At 40.7% G+C, this 17,713-nt stretch overlaps 3 protein-coding genes across 3 annotated transcripts in view; all 3 read left to right on the top strand.

The window, feature by feature from the left end:
* The window catches only part of LOC118477880 (endo-1,4-beta-xylanase 3-like), a 3,377-nt gene extending 1,628 nt beyond the window's left edge, over positions 1–1,749 (top strand). Inside the window, exons 3-4 of the mRNA XM_035970441.1 lie at positions 805–915; positions 1,684–1,749. Coding sequence (XP_035826334.1) covers positions 805–915; positions 1,684–1,749 — 177 coding nt within the window. The remainder of the gene's footprint in view (positions 1–804; positions 916–1,683) is intronic.
* Positions 1,750–2,845: 1,096 nt separating this feature from the next.
* Positions 2,846–10,054, top strand: LOC101851421 (proprotein convertase subtilisin/kexin type 9). The gene is made up of 6 exons (XM_005101036.3): positions 2,846–3,783; positions 6,167–6,257; positions 7,466–7,594; positions 8,269–8,358; positions 8,786–8,965; positions 9,873–10,054. The coding sequence occupies exons 1-6, from the start codon at positions 3,589–3,591 to the stop codon at positions 9,971–9,973; spliced, it is 786 nt and encodes a 261-aa protein (XP_005101093.2). The 5' UTR covers positions 2,846–3,588; the 3' UTR covers positions 9,974–10,054.
* A 6,680-nt stretch (positions 10,055–16,734) lies between these two features.
* Positions 16,735–17,713, top strand: part of LOC101860256 (endo-1,4-beta-xylanase 3) — a gene marked incomplete in the record, with an annotated part of 20,332 nt that continues 19,353 nt past the window's right edge. Inside the window, 2 exon segments of the mRNA XM_035970440.1 lie at positions 16,735–17,064; positions 17,333–17,481. Of these exon segments, the coding sequence (XP_035826333.1) occupies positions 16,826–17,064; positions 17,333–17,481 (388 nt within the window).

Genomic DNA, 17,713 nt, shown 5'->3' with positions numbered 1-17,713 from the left:
GGGGGTGCGCAAAAAAACTGAAAATTAATAGGGAGGCTTATTCGATACCTTAGAGTATCCTGTACCAGCAGGCCTCTAGGAACAAGTGCAGCCGATAAATATTTACTATCGCTTTGGCACACAGATGCACTGCTTTTGGGGGTCAAATGACACAGAGAGAACACTGGAGGCCGCTGAAATGTGATAGTTTAGGAGAATACTCAGAAACTCATGGACAGAGAGGAAAAAATGGAGGAGTGCTACAAAGGGAAGGTTGTGAAAGATCCATTGTCAGAACCATCAGGAAAAGAAAATTGAGATTCTTTGGCAACATGAATAGATCAAATGGACTAGAGAAACTGCTGCTGTGTGGAAAGATAGAGGGAAAGAGAAGCAGAGGAAGATAAAAATCAACATACACAGATGGCCTGAAAAACTTTGCAACGAATAACACACATAGAAAATCCGAGCTGATAAAATGAGGTACCGTGATCGTCAATGTCTGCCCCAAACCTGACACCTGAAGAAGAAGATGTTGCAGCTCACCTTCCTTTCCAGAGATAAGTACAAGGGATGGTTATTCGTGCTTACTACCTTGTATGCAGGAACACTGATTTTCAGAGGAAAAATGAGAAAAAAAATTCTTATTATCTAAAAGAATTGCTCCAATATTGAATAGAGTATAATATCTTATATATTACAGGGTCTCCATTTATGATTACGTTTGTGAATAACATAATTTGAGAGTAAAAACGTGTTTGACCGAATTTGACAGTTGCACAATGCTAGTCGGACATTCACGATTTGCCTTCGTTCCGTCCTCAGAGCTATTTGACCCAGATCCTGAAATTCAAGGCGGCCAATGTCGGCCTTGGCGGGGTCGGAGTACAAAGTCATCTCAATGATTACGAGGAGCCCAACCCTGACAGCATCTATGTAAGTAAGACTACCAGTACATAAGCATGAATCTGATGTATTTTTGACAACAACGAGGCCCATCGTAAACGTAACACGAAAGTGGTACTCACCCTCACTGTTTTCCTCGCGACTGAGACCCGTATTGAAACTCCATTATCGCTTTTAAGCCCCAAAACTCAACCTTATCATTATCTCCAGTAGAGGTACAGTACAGACACACATACTCACGCTTAGAATAGAGCTCACATGCAGATTCTCACTTTTTACTTTTAAATTCATTTGTGTAACATAAACACAAACGCACACACATACACACACACACACACACACACACACACACACACACACACACACATACACTACACACACACATTTACACACACACACACACACACACACATACACATAAACACCCACACACAAGCATACACACAGTGCCTCAGCAGCTATTGCTATAAATGCACACTGGACTACGACACCAGATAGGCAAGTTCAAGATCAAGAAATTGTTCAAACAAATCCACTTTTTATAACCGACACGCTGGCAGACTCTTGTGAATGTGTCCATGCAAATGCCAAAAACCCAAATAGCAACGTGGGTTCAAAGAATAGAATTCTTGTTCTACATTCGTTGTTTGTTTTTCTCATCCGTTTTGTATCTGTCAGTGCAGACGCCCTTTTTATTTGTTATTTTAATTTTTTTAAATTGAATCCAGACCGTGTATCTATTGCAGAAATTTAAGTTTATCACCGTGTATTCATTGTTGTTCGCTTATGTGTCTTCAGCAGGATTTTGCCTTAATGACGTCTACATGCTCAGACAGAAAGACAAAACTGGAAAACCAGTTCTGAGTGTTTTGCATTACTTTCTTCTCCTCAGTACCGTCTTAATGTTGTGGCGAAAGGAGGTCTGCCTATTTTTGTAACCGAATTAACTCTGGGTGTTCGCGACCCGCACACCAAAGCTGACTGGTACGTAGGCCTGGGAGAATCATCAAAAGTTATTGCAATGTTTTCTCCTTGTGGCATGGTACCTGCCTCACTCTGTCTTCTATTTGATTCTCTAATACATCTCTCTCTCTCTCTCTCTCTTTCTCTGTCTGTCTGTCTGTCTGTCTGTCTGTCTGTCTGTCTGTCTGTCTGTCTGTCTCCCTTTTTCTCTAGCCCTTCTTTTCTTTTTTGTCCCAAGTGCACCTCACCCCCTTAAAAACCTTATTAAAGCATCAGATGATGCTGTTCATTGTAAAGACAATTATATTCTCTTTTCATTTGATACTAAATACATGCCCACTTCACCAATGTTTGATGCATCTCAATGTACGTGCGAACACACTTTTACGATTCTTTGATTTGGCACAATTTTGCCAAGCCTGATTTTTTAATGGTCAATTTGGAGTGAATATATCTCGGGCGTCTCTAATCATAGATGAACAATTAATGTGTCAGATGATGCAACATTTATTTAGGTTTAAATTGATATGCTGCTTGAGCAGGTTGCGCAAATGCTTTAACACGATACTCGGATGATTACATTTTCAATTTTTCTTTATGACGCCGCACTGTGTATTATTATGAAATTTACCCCTGGGTTTCTGTTGCTCATTTTCTCCAGGCTAGAGCGAGTGCTCCGCTTGTATTTCTCCCACCCTGGCGTGCACGGTGTCATCTTCTGGGGCTTCTGGATCAATGATAATGTTTTTAGGCCTCTTGTGCAAGGATCCCTTTTTACGGTATGGACTATCTATCTATCTATCTATCTATCTATCTATCTATCTATCTATCTATCTATCTATCTGTCTGTCTGTCTGTCTGTCTGTCTATCTATCTATCTATCTATCTATCTATCTATCTATCTATTCTGTCTATCCATCTGTCTGTTTGTCTGTCTGTCTGTCTGTCTGTCTGTCTGTCTGTCTGTCTGTCTGTCTGTCTATTTATCTACCTATCTGATAATTATGTCTCTATTTATACTTCTAGTTCACATAAATGCACTCGATTCTTGTTTCGTATTATATAACCTGCAGTACCATTATGTTTTATACTCTCTGTCAGTTTGAGCATACAATTTGTTTTAGTAATCCATCAATGCTTCGTCTGTGTTCTCTGTCTATCATATTATCTTCATCATCATATAGCCATTTCTGTGCGTATTTGCTTCAGCGTACCTGTCTCACAAAAGAACCTTGAAACCCCGGCCGTCTTTGTCAACAGCTCAACGAGTCTGGCAAACGGTTCCTGGAGCTGACCAAGGAGACATGGAGCACCCACGTGAACCGGTCCCTGGCCTCTGGAACTTCCTTTAACCTACGCGCTTTCCAAGGAGACTACGAGGCTGTGGTCTGGTACAAGGGCAAGCCGATAAAGAGGACCACCTTCAGTTTGGGCACACAGGACAAAACAGTTTCGATTTCTGTTTCTGGCAACGGCTGTAAGTTCTTTACGCTATCTTTTGAATATTTCTGCTCATAATTTGGTTTCTGGCCATCTCTAAATACTATAAAATGATAAATGTTTTGTACTTTGTTTCGCCATCTTATGTCTGTTCTGAACTTGCATGTGTCATTATATTGAGGTTTTAAAGGTATTTAAAAGTACATGAATAGAAAGAGCACTTCTGTATCAATTTAAAAAACCCAACACAATTCCATCTTAGATACGATCCAGTTACCCAAGAAGATAGACCCGTTCACCATGAAGGTCCAGATCAACCCACAGACCACACAGGCTAACCTGCGTACTCTGGGTCAGGCCAGCTCCACGTCACAGAACTCACAACTCACGTGCATCACGCGCAGGTCACCAACCTCTGCTGTCGGCGTCAGTAAAACTACTCAAGTCACGTGCCAGGGAGATGAGGTCCTCACCGGCTGTTCTAGTTGGCTCAAGGTCAGAACACGTAAAGGAAAATTAAATGTGGTAGTATACCTGCAAGCTGTTTTGTTCACGTTTAAGAAATCGCTTTAGACATTGTGCAGTCAAAGTCTTTACAAGTATACTTAAGGCATCATATTTTTTTTCTAGGACCTCTGCAAAGATCGATTAGAGTGTCAGATAACTCTGTAGACCAAAACCTTTACGGCTAACCAGTGGCTATTGATGGTCAAGGGCACCTTTTGGTGAATCTGTAAATTACGGACGCTACACCTATCTGGAGACTACCTGCCTTTTTTATTTTTTTATGCCCCATTTGACCCACGATGACCAAGAACTGTGTGGATTTATTGAAGGGAAAGGCACTGTAAATGCCATATATGTCATCAGAACAACACTCGAACGTGCCCTGGAAGTTCAGAAAGATCTTCATTTATGCTTTATAGATTACACCAAGGCATTCGACAAAGTAAGGCACGACAAAGTCACCGACATGCTAGAAGTCCTCAATATTGACTGGAAAGGCTAAAGGATTATCAAGAACATGTACTGGGATCAAACCGCTGCAATAAGAATAGAAAACGACACCAGCGTATACATACAGATTAAAAGAGGAGTCAGACAGGGATGTTTACTTTCACCCGACCTGTTCTCCCTGTATAGGGATAATATCACAAGACACATAGAAGAAATGCCAGGTATCTCGATAGGGAGACATAATGTAAACAATCTAAGACATGCAGATGACACATTCCTAATAGCAGAAGATGAAGAACACCTACAGAATCTGTTAAATGTCAAAGTACAAGAGAGTGACAACATGAGCCTAAGCCGAAACATCAAGAAAACTGAAACAATGGTGATAAGCAGAAAAACTCCAAACCCAACCTGAAATATCAAAATAAATGATACCACCCTCAAGCCAGTACAACATTTTAAATATTTGGGGACCATTATATCATCAGATGGGAGATGTCACACTGAAATTAAAAGCCGCATTTGCCAAGCACAAGCAGCCTTCCACAAAATGAAACAGATACTCTCAAACATCAATCTGTCACTGGAAATAAGAAAAAAGGTTACATCGAGCCAATCCTATTATACGGGTGTGAAGCATGAGCAATCAATAGACAGCAGGAAAGAACAAATGAGGCGACAGAGTTGTGGTTCATAAGAAGCATGCTGCGTATCCCGTGGACAGTTAGAAAAACAAATGAAGAAGTCTTGGTTGAAGCAAATTTCTTTTGCAAACGAAAGCTTATGGCGAATATACGAAAACGACAGGCAAATTTCGTTGGACTCACAATGCGGAAAGAAGCGTCGGAGAATAGTGTAACAACAGGCACGTTTGATGTAAAGAGAGGCAGAGGGAGACAGATGGTAAAGCAGCTGGACAAGTTAACAACATGACTGGGAGCAGCAAGAACAACAGACACCATTGCTGCAACGCAAGACAGATGGAAGTGGAGGCCCACGCTAGTCGGCAAGGCACTGGATGGTGATGATGACCCTCGAGGACCCGAGACCATGAACTTTCAGTTGTCGTATCAAAATGAAAATATATTCAGTGCATGAGGCATAGACTGTTTTTGGAGCACTCAGTTGGGTTTTGCAAGGTTACAGGCACATGTCATTCCACCAGTTTAAAAAAAAGTCATGCAACTTATACTATAGTTTAAATAAAAACATTACCCCCTTTAAACGGCATGCATATTTTATTTTATTTTGTATGAACATCTTGTCTGTGTAACGTTTCAAAATTTTCACCTGAAAAAAGAGCTCTTATATCCTGCAGGGATAGCCTGAGACTCAAATACTAGAAGCATTCTCAAAGAGCATGTCCACTGAAACTTAAATGCGAGCCTCTGCTAAGGTCGTTGGGAAAAATACAGCCTCAGCATTAACGTACCAGAAAGTACAAATCAGGTCAAAAGAAGCAACATTCAATTTGTCAAAATGCAGATTTTCTAACAAGCATAGGTCTGTTACGCCGAAACATTGATTTAGAAAGCAGCCATTTCAAGATCTTTGGCCATATTTTATCCATCCCTAGTCTAATAAAATAAATACGTTTTGCCTTCACCGTCGCTTGTCTTCCATTAGTTTTGTTGATCCAATAAACTGAAGAAATCCTATCTCAAACTCCTTCCATAGTGCATCACAGATAGGCATCTCCAGGAAGCGACATTAGTTGGATAGGTCACCTGGGCCCTAGAAATGATTCGCTCTCTCATAGCACCCCCTACCGCTATTCGTTAAATCTTCGATTAATAAAGAAAAAAACAAAAGCAACAGGCCGCAACAGCAGTATATTATTATTTATTATGGTTGTTGTCTAGCATATTTTTCGACAATTTCCACACAACTGCTCTTGAAACCCCCACACCTTTGTCTCTAGGACAGCGACTGGCACCGTGATGGGGAAGAAATTCTTATGTCCGGTGGAAAGCAGGCGTGTCGAGCAATGAACGGATACTTATCTGCTGCAGGTTAGTCGTTCATCATATCGGCGTCTGCAGTGTAGCAGGTTGCACCTAGCCGTCTATCACAGAAGGCCCTAGTTCAATTCACATGTGTTGAAGATTTACATCGAGTATGTCGGTCTTTCTGTTGTCGTGTTATCCTATTCAGCCCAAGTCGAAGAACATCTCCTAAATGATGTAAACTGTGTCGATGGGGGGGGGGGGGGGGGGGGGGGGGAAAAACCCCTCTTTAAAAAAAAAATTTTTTTACCCTTTTAAAAACTGCGGAAATTCCCAAAAATTTAAAAAAAAAATTGTTTTACGCATTTAGTAACTGTCGAAGTTCCGTAAACATTCAAAAGAGATATAGATCTACAACAATATAGACATGTATGCTATACATTTTCCTTTATCATCTTAATAAATGTGCGTGGTAAGTTTGCAGTTATTTGCCTTATCTTTTACTGAATTAGGTTTGTAAATTATTTTAGACCTAAGTGCTAAAGAAAGAAATATTGTTTTCATAGAATCAGGCCCTTGTTTTTCGAGACTGTATTTTATCCGCGCTAAATTGTGCTGTCTTTAAGAGTCTTCAAGTCTCCAAGAGTACAAGTACAAGATGTTTATCCACACGTGGAAATTCATTTTTCACCTGAGATCCATAACTTTGTTGTGTTGTGGCACAGAGTGCAAGATGTTTATCCATACGTCATCACCGATTTCAATACAATTTTTCAGTCCTGTTTTGTTGTGTTATCCTTTAAAGTGCCAGATGATTATTCACATGTCTATCGACCATACCTATAAATATATTTATCTACACACGTAGAGTTATTCTTCATCTCACTATCATACATAATGTATGTGTTGTATTGTCTCTAGCACTACAAGATGTTGATCCATACGTTTAGCATTATTCACAGTCTCACAACCCTACATGTGTTGTCTATAGCAGTACAAGATGTTTATCCATACGTTTAGTGTTATTCCATATGACACTACCAAACATGTATTGTGTTGTTTCTAGAAGTACAAGACCTTTATATCCATGTATGTTTTCTCTACAAAATGTTTAACCATACTTCTAGAGTAACCCCTCAGCTCAATACTATACCTGATATATACATTTCCCTGGAAGTAACAGAAGAAGATGTTAATCAATGTATGTTTTCTAGAAGCACAAGACGTTTATCCACACGTATCACTACCATACCCAAGTGGTGTTTTTCCCCTAGGGGTTGAGGCCGTGGCTCGGTGCTGCAGTGTGCGGGGTCTGAGATGTGAGTACCGCACGGCAGGACCCTCTGGTACTGGGATGGACGACAAGGTGGAGGTGCCTTGTCAGGGGCAGGCATATGCCTTAGGTGAGTCTACTACATGCTTCTAATTTTCTTACAGAAAAATTTAAGATATTGTTACATAATATATTACCAAAATAAATGTCACACGTGCACTCCTGTACAGTAATTTTAAAATAGGACATCTCTATGAATGTAATGCTTGCATTGTTCTTATTTTAGAAAATGGAAAAGCAAGCACAACATAAAAGCTATCTATCTATCTATCTATCTATCTATCTATCTATCTATCTATCTATCTATCTATCCATCCATCCATCCATCCATCCATCCATCCATCCATCCATCCATCCATCCATCTATCTATCTATCTATCTATCTATCTATCTATCTATCTATCTATCTATCTATCTATCTATCTATCTATTTGTGTGTCTGTTTATCTGTCTGTCTGTCTGTCTGTCTGTCTGTCTGTCTGTCTGTCTGTCTGTCTGTCTGTCTGTCTGTCCGTCTGTCTGTTTGTTTGTTTGTCTGTCTGTCTGTCTGTGTTTCAGGCCTTAAAAACTCTACAAAAAGATTGGAATTCAAGAATACCCAGTCTGTGATCCGAACTCTGGCCATCCTCTCCGTAGTCCAGCGTGATACCAACAGAGTTGACAAAGCATCCAGCTAAAGAAAAATAAATTGTGACACCTTGAGGTTGCATGACCGACCACGTGTTTTGTCTGTGTGTCCCCCAGGCTGCTCCACGCTCGCCTACTCCCACAACTCTGACGGCACTATCTTCACTAACACCTCATGTATGGGACAGAACGACTACCCGAGGAACGGTGAGTAAGACGTTCTTACTTCTTTTTCTAGTCATGTATTCCTCTCAAGTCTTGCCCAATTTCACTATAATTTTCTCAGTTCTCAATCTACATTCCTCTCGGTCTATGGGAAGCATACAATGTTACAACCTGTAAGGCCTACACCTCTGTCATTCACACACACCGTCTCTGCTAAAAACCCAGTTACCCATTTGCGTCTGGGCGTCCCGAGGAAAGTAGATAGTAAAGCTAATTAATTTCGCTTTGATTATCAAATTATGTTCTCATCAAATAGATTGTCATGACATTGCACAACTCCATGTTTGATCTGTCATAATTATCAGTCATACCTTACAATTCTTCAAATGGCACATGCTTGTTCTGTTCTCTAATTATTAATGAATCATTCCCTCCCTATCCCCCACCCACGCACACAAAATTCCACCAGGTGTGTATTCCTACGCGGCGTGCTGCCAGAGTCCCAACCTCCAATGTCGCACAGTGACCTCCGGGACGAGTGGCAAGAAACAGTCGGATCAGGTTGGGGTCACGTGTCCTAATGGCTACGTCATGACGGGATGTAACGTCTTCTCACAGTATGCGAAAGCTGCGGGGGCATTTATCAACAGTGAGTTCTGTCTCTTTCATTGTGTATTATTTTGACGAATACAAGTACATAAAATAATATCCACACGCACTCACAACAATATGTACACACACACACACACACACACACACACATGCATGCACACTCACGAACTCATCCACGAAGATGGACACACGTATACTCACAAAGGACAATAGAAAGAGCGTTTAATCTGGGTGTGATACAGCAAATAGTTGTGTAAATGTTAGACTATCTGGTGTAAAGTTTGGCGAGATAACTCTCAGTCTTACGTCGCCATGATGTGGGGATTAGCAAGCGTGGTCAACCTTTTTACTAGTTTGAAGTTCGTACCAATGGGATCCGAACACCTGTTTTCATTCTTCATGAAATGTTTCATCTTTGCTCGGTGTCCTGACGGGAGACCAAGTGCTCCACCTTGGAGATGATCGATAGTAAATCAGGTCATTGTCATTGTCTCACTGTGTAGCACTGTAAGGTTGTTTAAGAGGCTAGATCTCCGAATGCAACGTCTATATACAATAGGACCGAGCCAAGTGGAGAGAGAGCCTTAAAACATCCCAAAACAGTTGAAGTTCAGAATACCCCGTTGCATATTCGGACGAAGATCATCTGCTCCGTTGTACGACAGGATACATGTACCAACTGAGCAAACAGCGTTATATTTTTAAAGACAAACACCGCCTACCCCCCCCCCATAACAAACAGCAAAAAAACACAAAAAAACCGATAATCTCCCCCCTCAGCACTCTTTCTAGCCTCCCACCTTCTCCTGTGTCTTTTTCTCTATCTCATCATCTCCCCCCCCAACAAACTAGAAACCAAAAACGGGCAAACAACAGTCCCAGTAAATCTAGTCGTCGATTCTTTGTCACAAATCCTTGCTGACAGTTACACCCTCTCTCTACAGCCAACGCTGCAGGCACAGATACGTGTGTTGCTGTGAATGGAGTCGAGAAGTTTGGACCCGAGACGGGGGTCCAGGCGCAGGCCACCTGCTGTCGGAACTAGACTGAGAAGTACAGCCCTAAAATTGTGTGCCTGGAGGCACTATTTTCGAAGAGTTGCTTTATCTGTACATTCTGCAATTACAATACTGAGTTAATATTTTTCTTATTTCAAAGCAAAACTTCGTCAACACTTGTGTCAATCTATAGAAAGGTAGTCTGCTCATGCTACATTGTCTCTCAAATGTTAATCTAACAAGCGTGTACCAAGGATGATGCTATTCTGGCAGTTCCAGGCGGTGGAGAGCTCTGCGACCTCCCAGACAACCAAGACATGGTTATTCAGGGCTTGGAAAAGTTAAGATGACGGATAAAACCACACGCATTATAGGCAGTGTCAAGAAAACAGTGAAGCTTTAAAAAAGAGCATTCCAGTCCGCATGTCACATTTATGGGTAGACCCTTGAGATACAGCAAAAGTCATTGAAAATAATCAGGACATCTGATCTACCTTCTATGCGACGGAGTTCAAAAGATTAAATCAATACCGCTTGAGAATCGAACCAGGGTCGCCCAACATTCAATCCAGCAAATAGCATACTGCCTTTGGTAAATGTAATCTCGACCACTCATTCTTAAAAGAAGTCAAACTTGTCTTCGCATATGACGTCACGGTGACCCAAATGTGGTCCAACAGAGAGTAGAAATGTGGGTGGCAGGTTTAGTAAGTTCCAAATGAAGGGCTCACGTTTACCTCATCTAGCTGCTGATGTATAAGAAAAGAGGTACGCCCTGTTCTACTGGGGTGTGGGGTGTGGGGTGTGGGGTGTGGTAGAACAGAGGTGTGAAGAGAATAGGAGGGAAAAGGAATTTTAACCACATTGCACACACAAACAATAGCGACAGTCTTTCTGTATTGCATTATTTAAGATATTGCGTAACCTGAGTGTTTGTCAGTCAAAATGAGTAATGAAGCTTGTTATGCCAGTATCGTAAAGGTTCGCTTTGATAAGTTTTAGACTTCTTTCCGCGAGTTCTGCAGTGTATCAAAGTGTTTAACCATTAGATTGACAGTTAAATTTGGAAACTGATTTCTAAATCATTTTTACGTCCTCTCGAGAAAAATTAATGATCTTAACCAGTAATGTGCATATTCGGGTCTGAGATTCATTTCCACAACCCCTCATGGTCTTAGTACCTCAAAACGGCCAAAAATGTTAGATAGAACATAGTAGCTCTGAGGTAGCGAAATGTAAAACAGTGAGGGCGCACTTTAAGACAGATTAGAGAAATCCACCAACATTGGCTTCTTTGAATTCACGCAGAGACCCAACATATTGCCGAATTTCTCATTTGGGCCCTATGTTTAATTTGTGTAGGCTCAAGTTCTTACTCATAGACCAAATATTTGGTTGTTTGTCTATTTTGCTTTTTTCTTGTTCTCTTTTTAGTTTTAGTTTTAGTTTTAATAAGCGTTTTATGGCACATGCAACACACTTAGGTCATATACGTAAATATCAATAAATGCCGAAGATTTGAGGTGTTACAAGAGTTACAAGCACAACATTAAGGAGGAGAGATCAGGACGGTAGACGTTTGACAGGAGAGAAGGAGTAAACCACACCAGAGCACCCGACGATCACCTGCTTGTTCTCTTTGTCAACATTCTCTGACACAATCCACAGCCCCACCAAACAGCGACAGGGGTATCAGTTTAAAAAAAACAACTCAATAAAATAACAGCAACATTAACCCCCCTCCCCCCAGAAAAAATAAAAATAAAAACCAACATCAAAAACAGAGCAAGCAGTAAATGATTCTCTTCCACTGACGAAGTGTCAACGGAGATGTCGTCCTAAGTCTGAAAAAAAGACAAACTTGAAGTTATAAATAATTTATTCAGAACACAAATTCTAAGTTGCAGATAGTTTGTTTTTAAAAAGAGCCGTATTTTCTTCATTAAACTCTAGCCAAGGAACGAACCAGTTTGACATTGTCTTGCTCTCTCTGGAAAAACTGTGGGTATTTTGTTTTGCGTCTTTGTTTTGCTTTCGTTTCGCTTTTTAGTTTTTCTGGGGCGAGATAGAAGCAAAACCAGATACAGGGTGAACCACTGCCACTGTCACTGTCGGTCCTTGTCCTTGGTGCCACCCCCCCCCCCCCCCGTTCCTGATCCCTTTCTGTTTAAAAAAAAAGAGAGTGTTATCTTTCTCAATGACGATAATTCTGTTATTTTGAGATCTTTCACATTCCACCGTACTTTGTCTTTTGCTACAAATAAATTGTGAAAAAAGAGGACACGGTATGCAATGACAGCAAACAGGCTACTAGACAGGAGTTCAAGGACACCGTGTGGATGGCCGGCCGCGGTCTGATAGAGAAGTAACAGTATGTGAGCGCGATAACAAAAGCTTTGTCATTGCTTACGCGAAAAGGTCTCCTCTGTCTTGCTGAATCTCATCCTAGATATACCCCCAAAGCAGGGCCAGGGGCCTTCAAGAGAAGCTCCCTGCGTCCGTCGTTTATTTCTACATTTGCGATGGACTGAAAAACAGCAATATGTATCAAAATAGAATGGTGCAAAAGGGTGTCGCGTCGTTTTTAGCAGAAAAAAGTTATGTGCCAGTCGAGAAATCCAGATTTTAACACCCATCAGGGAAAGATCAGTGGCAGAGGTGGATGGGTATCCGAGCTGAAGAACGCCACTTTGGGGAATCGGATCAGGATCGTCTGCTTCATAGTCCAACCTTATAAGAACAGATCTGTCGAAACATCTTCAAAGAGTAGTCGTTACCGCCTTTGATTGTTACAGACCTCAACTAAGTCCTTCCGGACAAGATATTTCCAGATTCAATGAATCGAATATAAAGATTTTTATCTATCAGATTCGTGCTATATTGCACTGGTGGTCTTAAGGTAAACAGACATCTGGGAAATAAGTTTCAATTTTCTGAATACTTATTCTATTCGGAGTGCATTAAACATCCATCTCACTTTTTTGTCCCTAATACAGGCGAAGGTGGCAAAAGTGCTTCTGCCCCAACTCCATGACCGCGAACTTAAAGATAACCGACATACTCCATGCTTTGAAGTTTTGACTCTCTTGAAAGGCAATAGTGTCGTAAGTTAAAGGTGGCTCGTCAAAAGAACGGGTAATGGTAAATAAAAATAATAGACTGCAAAATGAAAGCAATTAAGAAAATAAAGAGTATCGACCAATAGCACTTAAACTTTTGCAAGACATAAAGGATAATATCAGCTTCATGCCAACCCCCTTCCTCATTTTTGTCCTTAAAAAAACCAACAACATAATTTTGTCAAGGAGCTTCTACACAATCATACATCAACACTTATCACACGCACACACACACACACACACACACACACACACACACACACTCACTCACGCACTCACAAACACACGCATGCGCGTGCGCACACACAGGGCGCACGCAAGAATGCTCACACACTAACACACATGCATTAACACGTGAAACGTCACCTGAACATTTCGACGTTTAAGATTTTGAGTGTAAGATTTTTAAAAAGGTGTTTGCGGGTTTTCATAGACACGCGCACACACACACACACACACACACACACACACACACACACACACACACACACTTACAAAAACACACACGCGGGAGGGAGGGGATGTAAGGGGATGGGATAGATTTGGGTATGCTTGTGCACCCACACACACACATACACACACGCGCGCGCGCGCGCACACACACACACACACACACACACGCGCGCGCGCGCGCGCGCGCGCGCACACACACACACATACATACATACACACACTCACAAACACACACGCAGCTGTTTTAAGTTATTTTATCAAATGAACAGAGGTCGCTTTTTCCAGTGTCCTTTCCCCGCAACTCAGAGTAAAGGTCATTTTGCAGGACACTGGGTTTTCTTTTTACACTAGACACACTAATGCCGTGCTATGGCAGAGCGACGTATCTGTACTTTCTATGATTTTAAGTTGCGTCGCGCTGCCATTGGAAATATGGGCATGGCCCTTCCAGTTACGTCTGTTTGCCATAGGGAGATATCCTATTTATAGTGCTGATATTACTGATATCTTCCTGCCTTTGACACTAGATGCAGAATGGGTATAGGCGTCCATTTAAACGAAAATGTAAAAATTAATAATTTTTGCCGATACGTCGGTCTGCCTTAAGCATGGCAAAGACAGAAAGGTGCTTTTTGTAAGTAATAGAACTTTCCTTGCTTTAATTAAGTTCTCTCTCTTGAGAGGAGGAAATCCCTAGCTCCAGTGGCTAAGTAAGTAGTGAGTTTAGACTCAAGTTGTGTCAAGCAAAGGTCGGCGACACGGGGATCAGATGGGTGATTACTGGGATGTGTCCTTGAGCAGGACACGACAACGTTTTTCAAAATCCAGGGTTCTGCACAGTGACGGCCGACAGTGGCATGGCTGTAAACTATTCTGTATTTGTGTAATATTGTGTATTTATGTATGTATTTATGCATGTGTTTATGTTTGTACGTATTTATAATTATGTATTTATGTATGTATGTATGTTTGCCATTGTAAACCGAAGTGTCCTTCTGTGATAAATAAAGTATCTTATTTATTATTTATTATTTTATCTTCTGTCACCGAAAGAAAATCCACCAGAGATGGACAGTATACTTGGTCAGAATGCCAAACACACGGCTCCTCAAAAACTGTTTTCTATTCAGAATTGGTCTGTGGGAGTGGAACATGAGTGCCCCCCTCCAAAAAAAAGGCAAAAAAAAAAAAAAAAAAAAGATAAGAAAAGAAAAATGCTTTGAAAACTTCTCTGAAAGATTGTCCCATTGAATGTGGATCAGTGAGAAACCCAATGCCTTGATAGATCACAGTGGCCTCATGTTGTGATAGTTTGTTGCTAGTTTTTAATAAAAACAGTTCAAAAAGCAGACGCAGCCAGAGAAGCAAAAATTGAAGACAGTCAAATCCAGACGTTGTCTCTCGTCCAACAGACTACAAGTGTTATGTTTGGGGAAAATTGTTCTTAAAAAGAAGAGTGCTTGAAGGCCACAAGCTATGCCAAACAAAACATTTAATCAGCTAATCATATTAAGTTCATTCAGATAAGCACATCACTAGAAAGGCGCTGCCATCTGCGGGAGTTGTAGCGTTTATGACCATAACAAGTTGCTCGCTACGATTTCCTTTGGTTTACTCTCTTTGTTATAGTAGTTGATGTTGGATAAAAAAATAATGCTATCTATGCCTTGGACGTGACTTGCTTTGTGTTTAGAGGGGTGGTTACCTTCAAGTACAAAATTATTTTTTTCCGTTCATAGTCATGGCCAGAGACGTTCTTGAATCAAAATGCACACTTTAGTGCGATCAAATTCGTAGCGCAACTTTCCTCAGATATCCATTGTCACCAACACAGTTTGTATCAATTTGGCTTAACTTCATTATATTTTTCCGCAACAATTAAAATTACATTAAAAAACGTTTCTTCATAAATGTATGTAAAATACAATAAATCACCGTCACGTGGACAAAGGGAATTTTTATAGCACTTCTTGCTTCTAACACTTCTAACATACATTTTGAATACGCATGGTGGCCAGCGTCACTGCTCACCAATGACAGTCTTTGGTGACAAATTTGTAATATTATTTTTTTTGCACTAAAGGTTCTCTAAACATGCATTTAATAAGCACAGTGTCGCAATTATAAGAAAGGACGGACCTGCTTTTAAAAAAGATTTTGTAACAGCTCATGAGATGTATAGTAAACCTCTTAAAACCTGCACAAACCACCCACTGAGATGTTTACATTAATATCTATAAAGGAATTTTATAGAATACAGCTAACAGGTGTTTACAAAACAAATTGATAGAAGTCATTGTGCAAAAACTGGATAGTTTATGTTCGACAGTTGACAAAATGTGTCTTGACAATAAGTTGAGACACCAATTTTGACCGCACTACGATTCTGCTGATGTGGTAACTGTAGTCCGATCACTTTCTTATGCTCACAGTTTCTTACAACTTTCTCAATAACAGTATGTCTGTTGGTGGTCTAGTTGTTAGCCTACCGGGCTTTTAATCGTGAGGTTGCGGTTTAGGGGGTGTCTAGACTCAGCTCGGCCTGACGTTGGACCCTCAGGAAATACGCTTACACGAATTTTGTTCTTCCTCTTCAAAGCCTTTGAAACTTTTAAAACACATTTGGGGGAGTCGAGCGTTGGGATAAAAATTGCAGCATAGAGGAAATGTAAGCGTTATTATGAAATTGATAGTCGTTGTTGTTGAAAATAGTGTAAACCATTCTAAATTGTTTACATTCAAGCCAGTAACGGCTTCGATTTTCAAAGGGTAAAAAAAATATTCCTCAAGGTCGATAGCATTTCATACACATGTGTACATTTTCAGTCCATTTAGTAAAGAGATAACTGAGAATTGGCAGAGAAACGTTGGCACTTGGAAGTGAAGAGAAAACAGTGAGAGTGCTGTGTTTTGTAACGAGACTGACCGCAGTTTTGTGACACTGAGGACATTTAACTGATTCCTATAGGTACTTATCGGTGTGACATAGGACACGTTTGACTTGCATGCGTCAACATGCACCTGGCTCGGGTCACACGACTGTCTGTAGATCCAGACGTAAGTTACACTTTCAAACCTTCGCTCTATCTCTTGTATGTGCTGAGCCGTACGTGAGAGCATTCAATATTTTTTTTTTCGTTCACGTCTTTTTTGCCTGTTGTTTTTGCAAAGATATGTAGAAATCTCGAAGAACTTTTTTTGCTGCTGCTTTCAGATAAATATAAGGAAAATTATATGGAATGAACTGCACAGACCAAATACATTCGTCTTTGCGGCACCTAAGAAGCACAGATTGGTCGTGTCTTCTCCGTCGTTAAACCCCACAACATGGGAAAAACGGAAGAGGGACAATTTTACAGGAAAATCCAAATCTTGAACTTACCAGTCTTCGCTGCCATTTTTGTTCTGGTGCTGTCAAATGGCGTAGTAACAAGAGCGGCCGTGGAACTGCTGAAGAACCCCGGGTTCGAGAACGGAGTGACGTTCTGGTCCCATATCGGGTTCAGCATGGTCACCACAACGGAGCAGGTTCATGGAGGACGAGTGGCCGTCAAGTGTACCGGCAGGTCAGTTATCGACGGTTGGCGCTGCTTGTCTTTTCTGCTGTTCTTTCATGTGTTTCTTTTTTAGTTTCATCTGTATCTAGTTTGAGAGAATGATAACGGTATAACGTGAACCACTAGGTAATACCAACTTGATTGACGTCTTGAATAAATTGTGTAAACTATCATTTATTTAACTTCCATGAATATTCCAAACTCTCTAATTCTGTATTACACTATTTTCCTATCTCTTTCACCCTTTCACCCTTCTTCCATTTACATTCCTTTACAGAACTCAATCTTGGATGGGCCCTGCACAGGACATTCAGATCTCCCGAGGCAAACATTACGTATTCACGTCTTACATAAAGCTCATCAATGACCTTCCTGGGAGAATGTTCCAGAAAGCCGTAGTGAAAATCAGCTTTACTTTGAAAGACGGTGTGTTTTTCATGTCTTCTGTTTGAATGTATTTGTCAAAGATTCAAACCTTTCACCGAAGATGCCATTTATTTTAAATTGAAATGTATCCAAATGAAGATTACGTTTTCAAGTCTTACATAAGGTTCATCAATGACCTTCTTGGGAGAATGTTCCAGAAAGGTACAAACCTTCCACCGAAAAGGCGCTTTGATTTAAATTGAAACATATGTGAATAGATGTTTATATATAT

The sequence above is a fragment of the Aplysia californica genome, unplaced genomic scaffold, assembly GCF_000002075.1.
Source record: "Aplysia californica isolate F4 #8 unplaced genomic scaffold, AplCal3.0 scaffold00269, whole genome shotgun sequence".
NCBI classification, from domain to species: domain Eukaryota; kingdom Metazoa; phylum Mollusca; class Gastropoda; order Aplysiida; family Aplysiidae; genus Aplysia; species Aplysia californica.
The sequence above is the reverse complement of the archived record's forward strand: the minus strand, read 5'-3'. Positions and strand labels throughout refer to the sequence as shown.

What these genes read in the sequence shown, in the direction of transcription:
- LOC101851421 (XM_005101036.3), top strand. Translation starts at nt 3,589, where the DNA reads ATGAAGGTCCAGATCAACCCACAGACCACACAGGCTAACCTGCGTACT. An exon ending in GCTGTTCTAGTTGGCTCAAG is followed by an intron (nt 3,784 to 6,166) that starts GTCAGAACACGT and finishes CTTTGTCTCTAG; the next exon opens with GACAGCGACTGGCACCGTGA. An exon ending in CGGATACTTATCTGCTGCAG is followed by an intron (nt 6,258 to 7,465) that starts GTTAGTCGTTCA and finishes TTTTTCCCCTAG; the next exon opens with GGGTTGAGGCCGTGGCTCGG.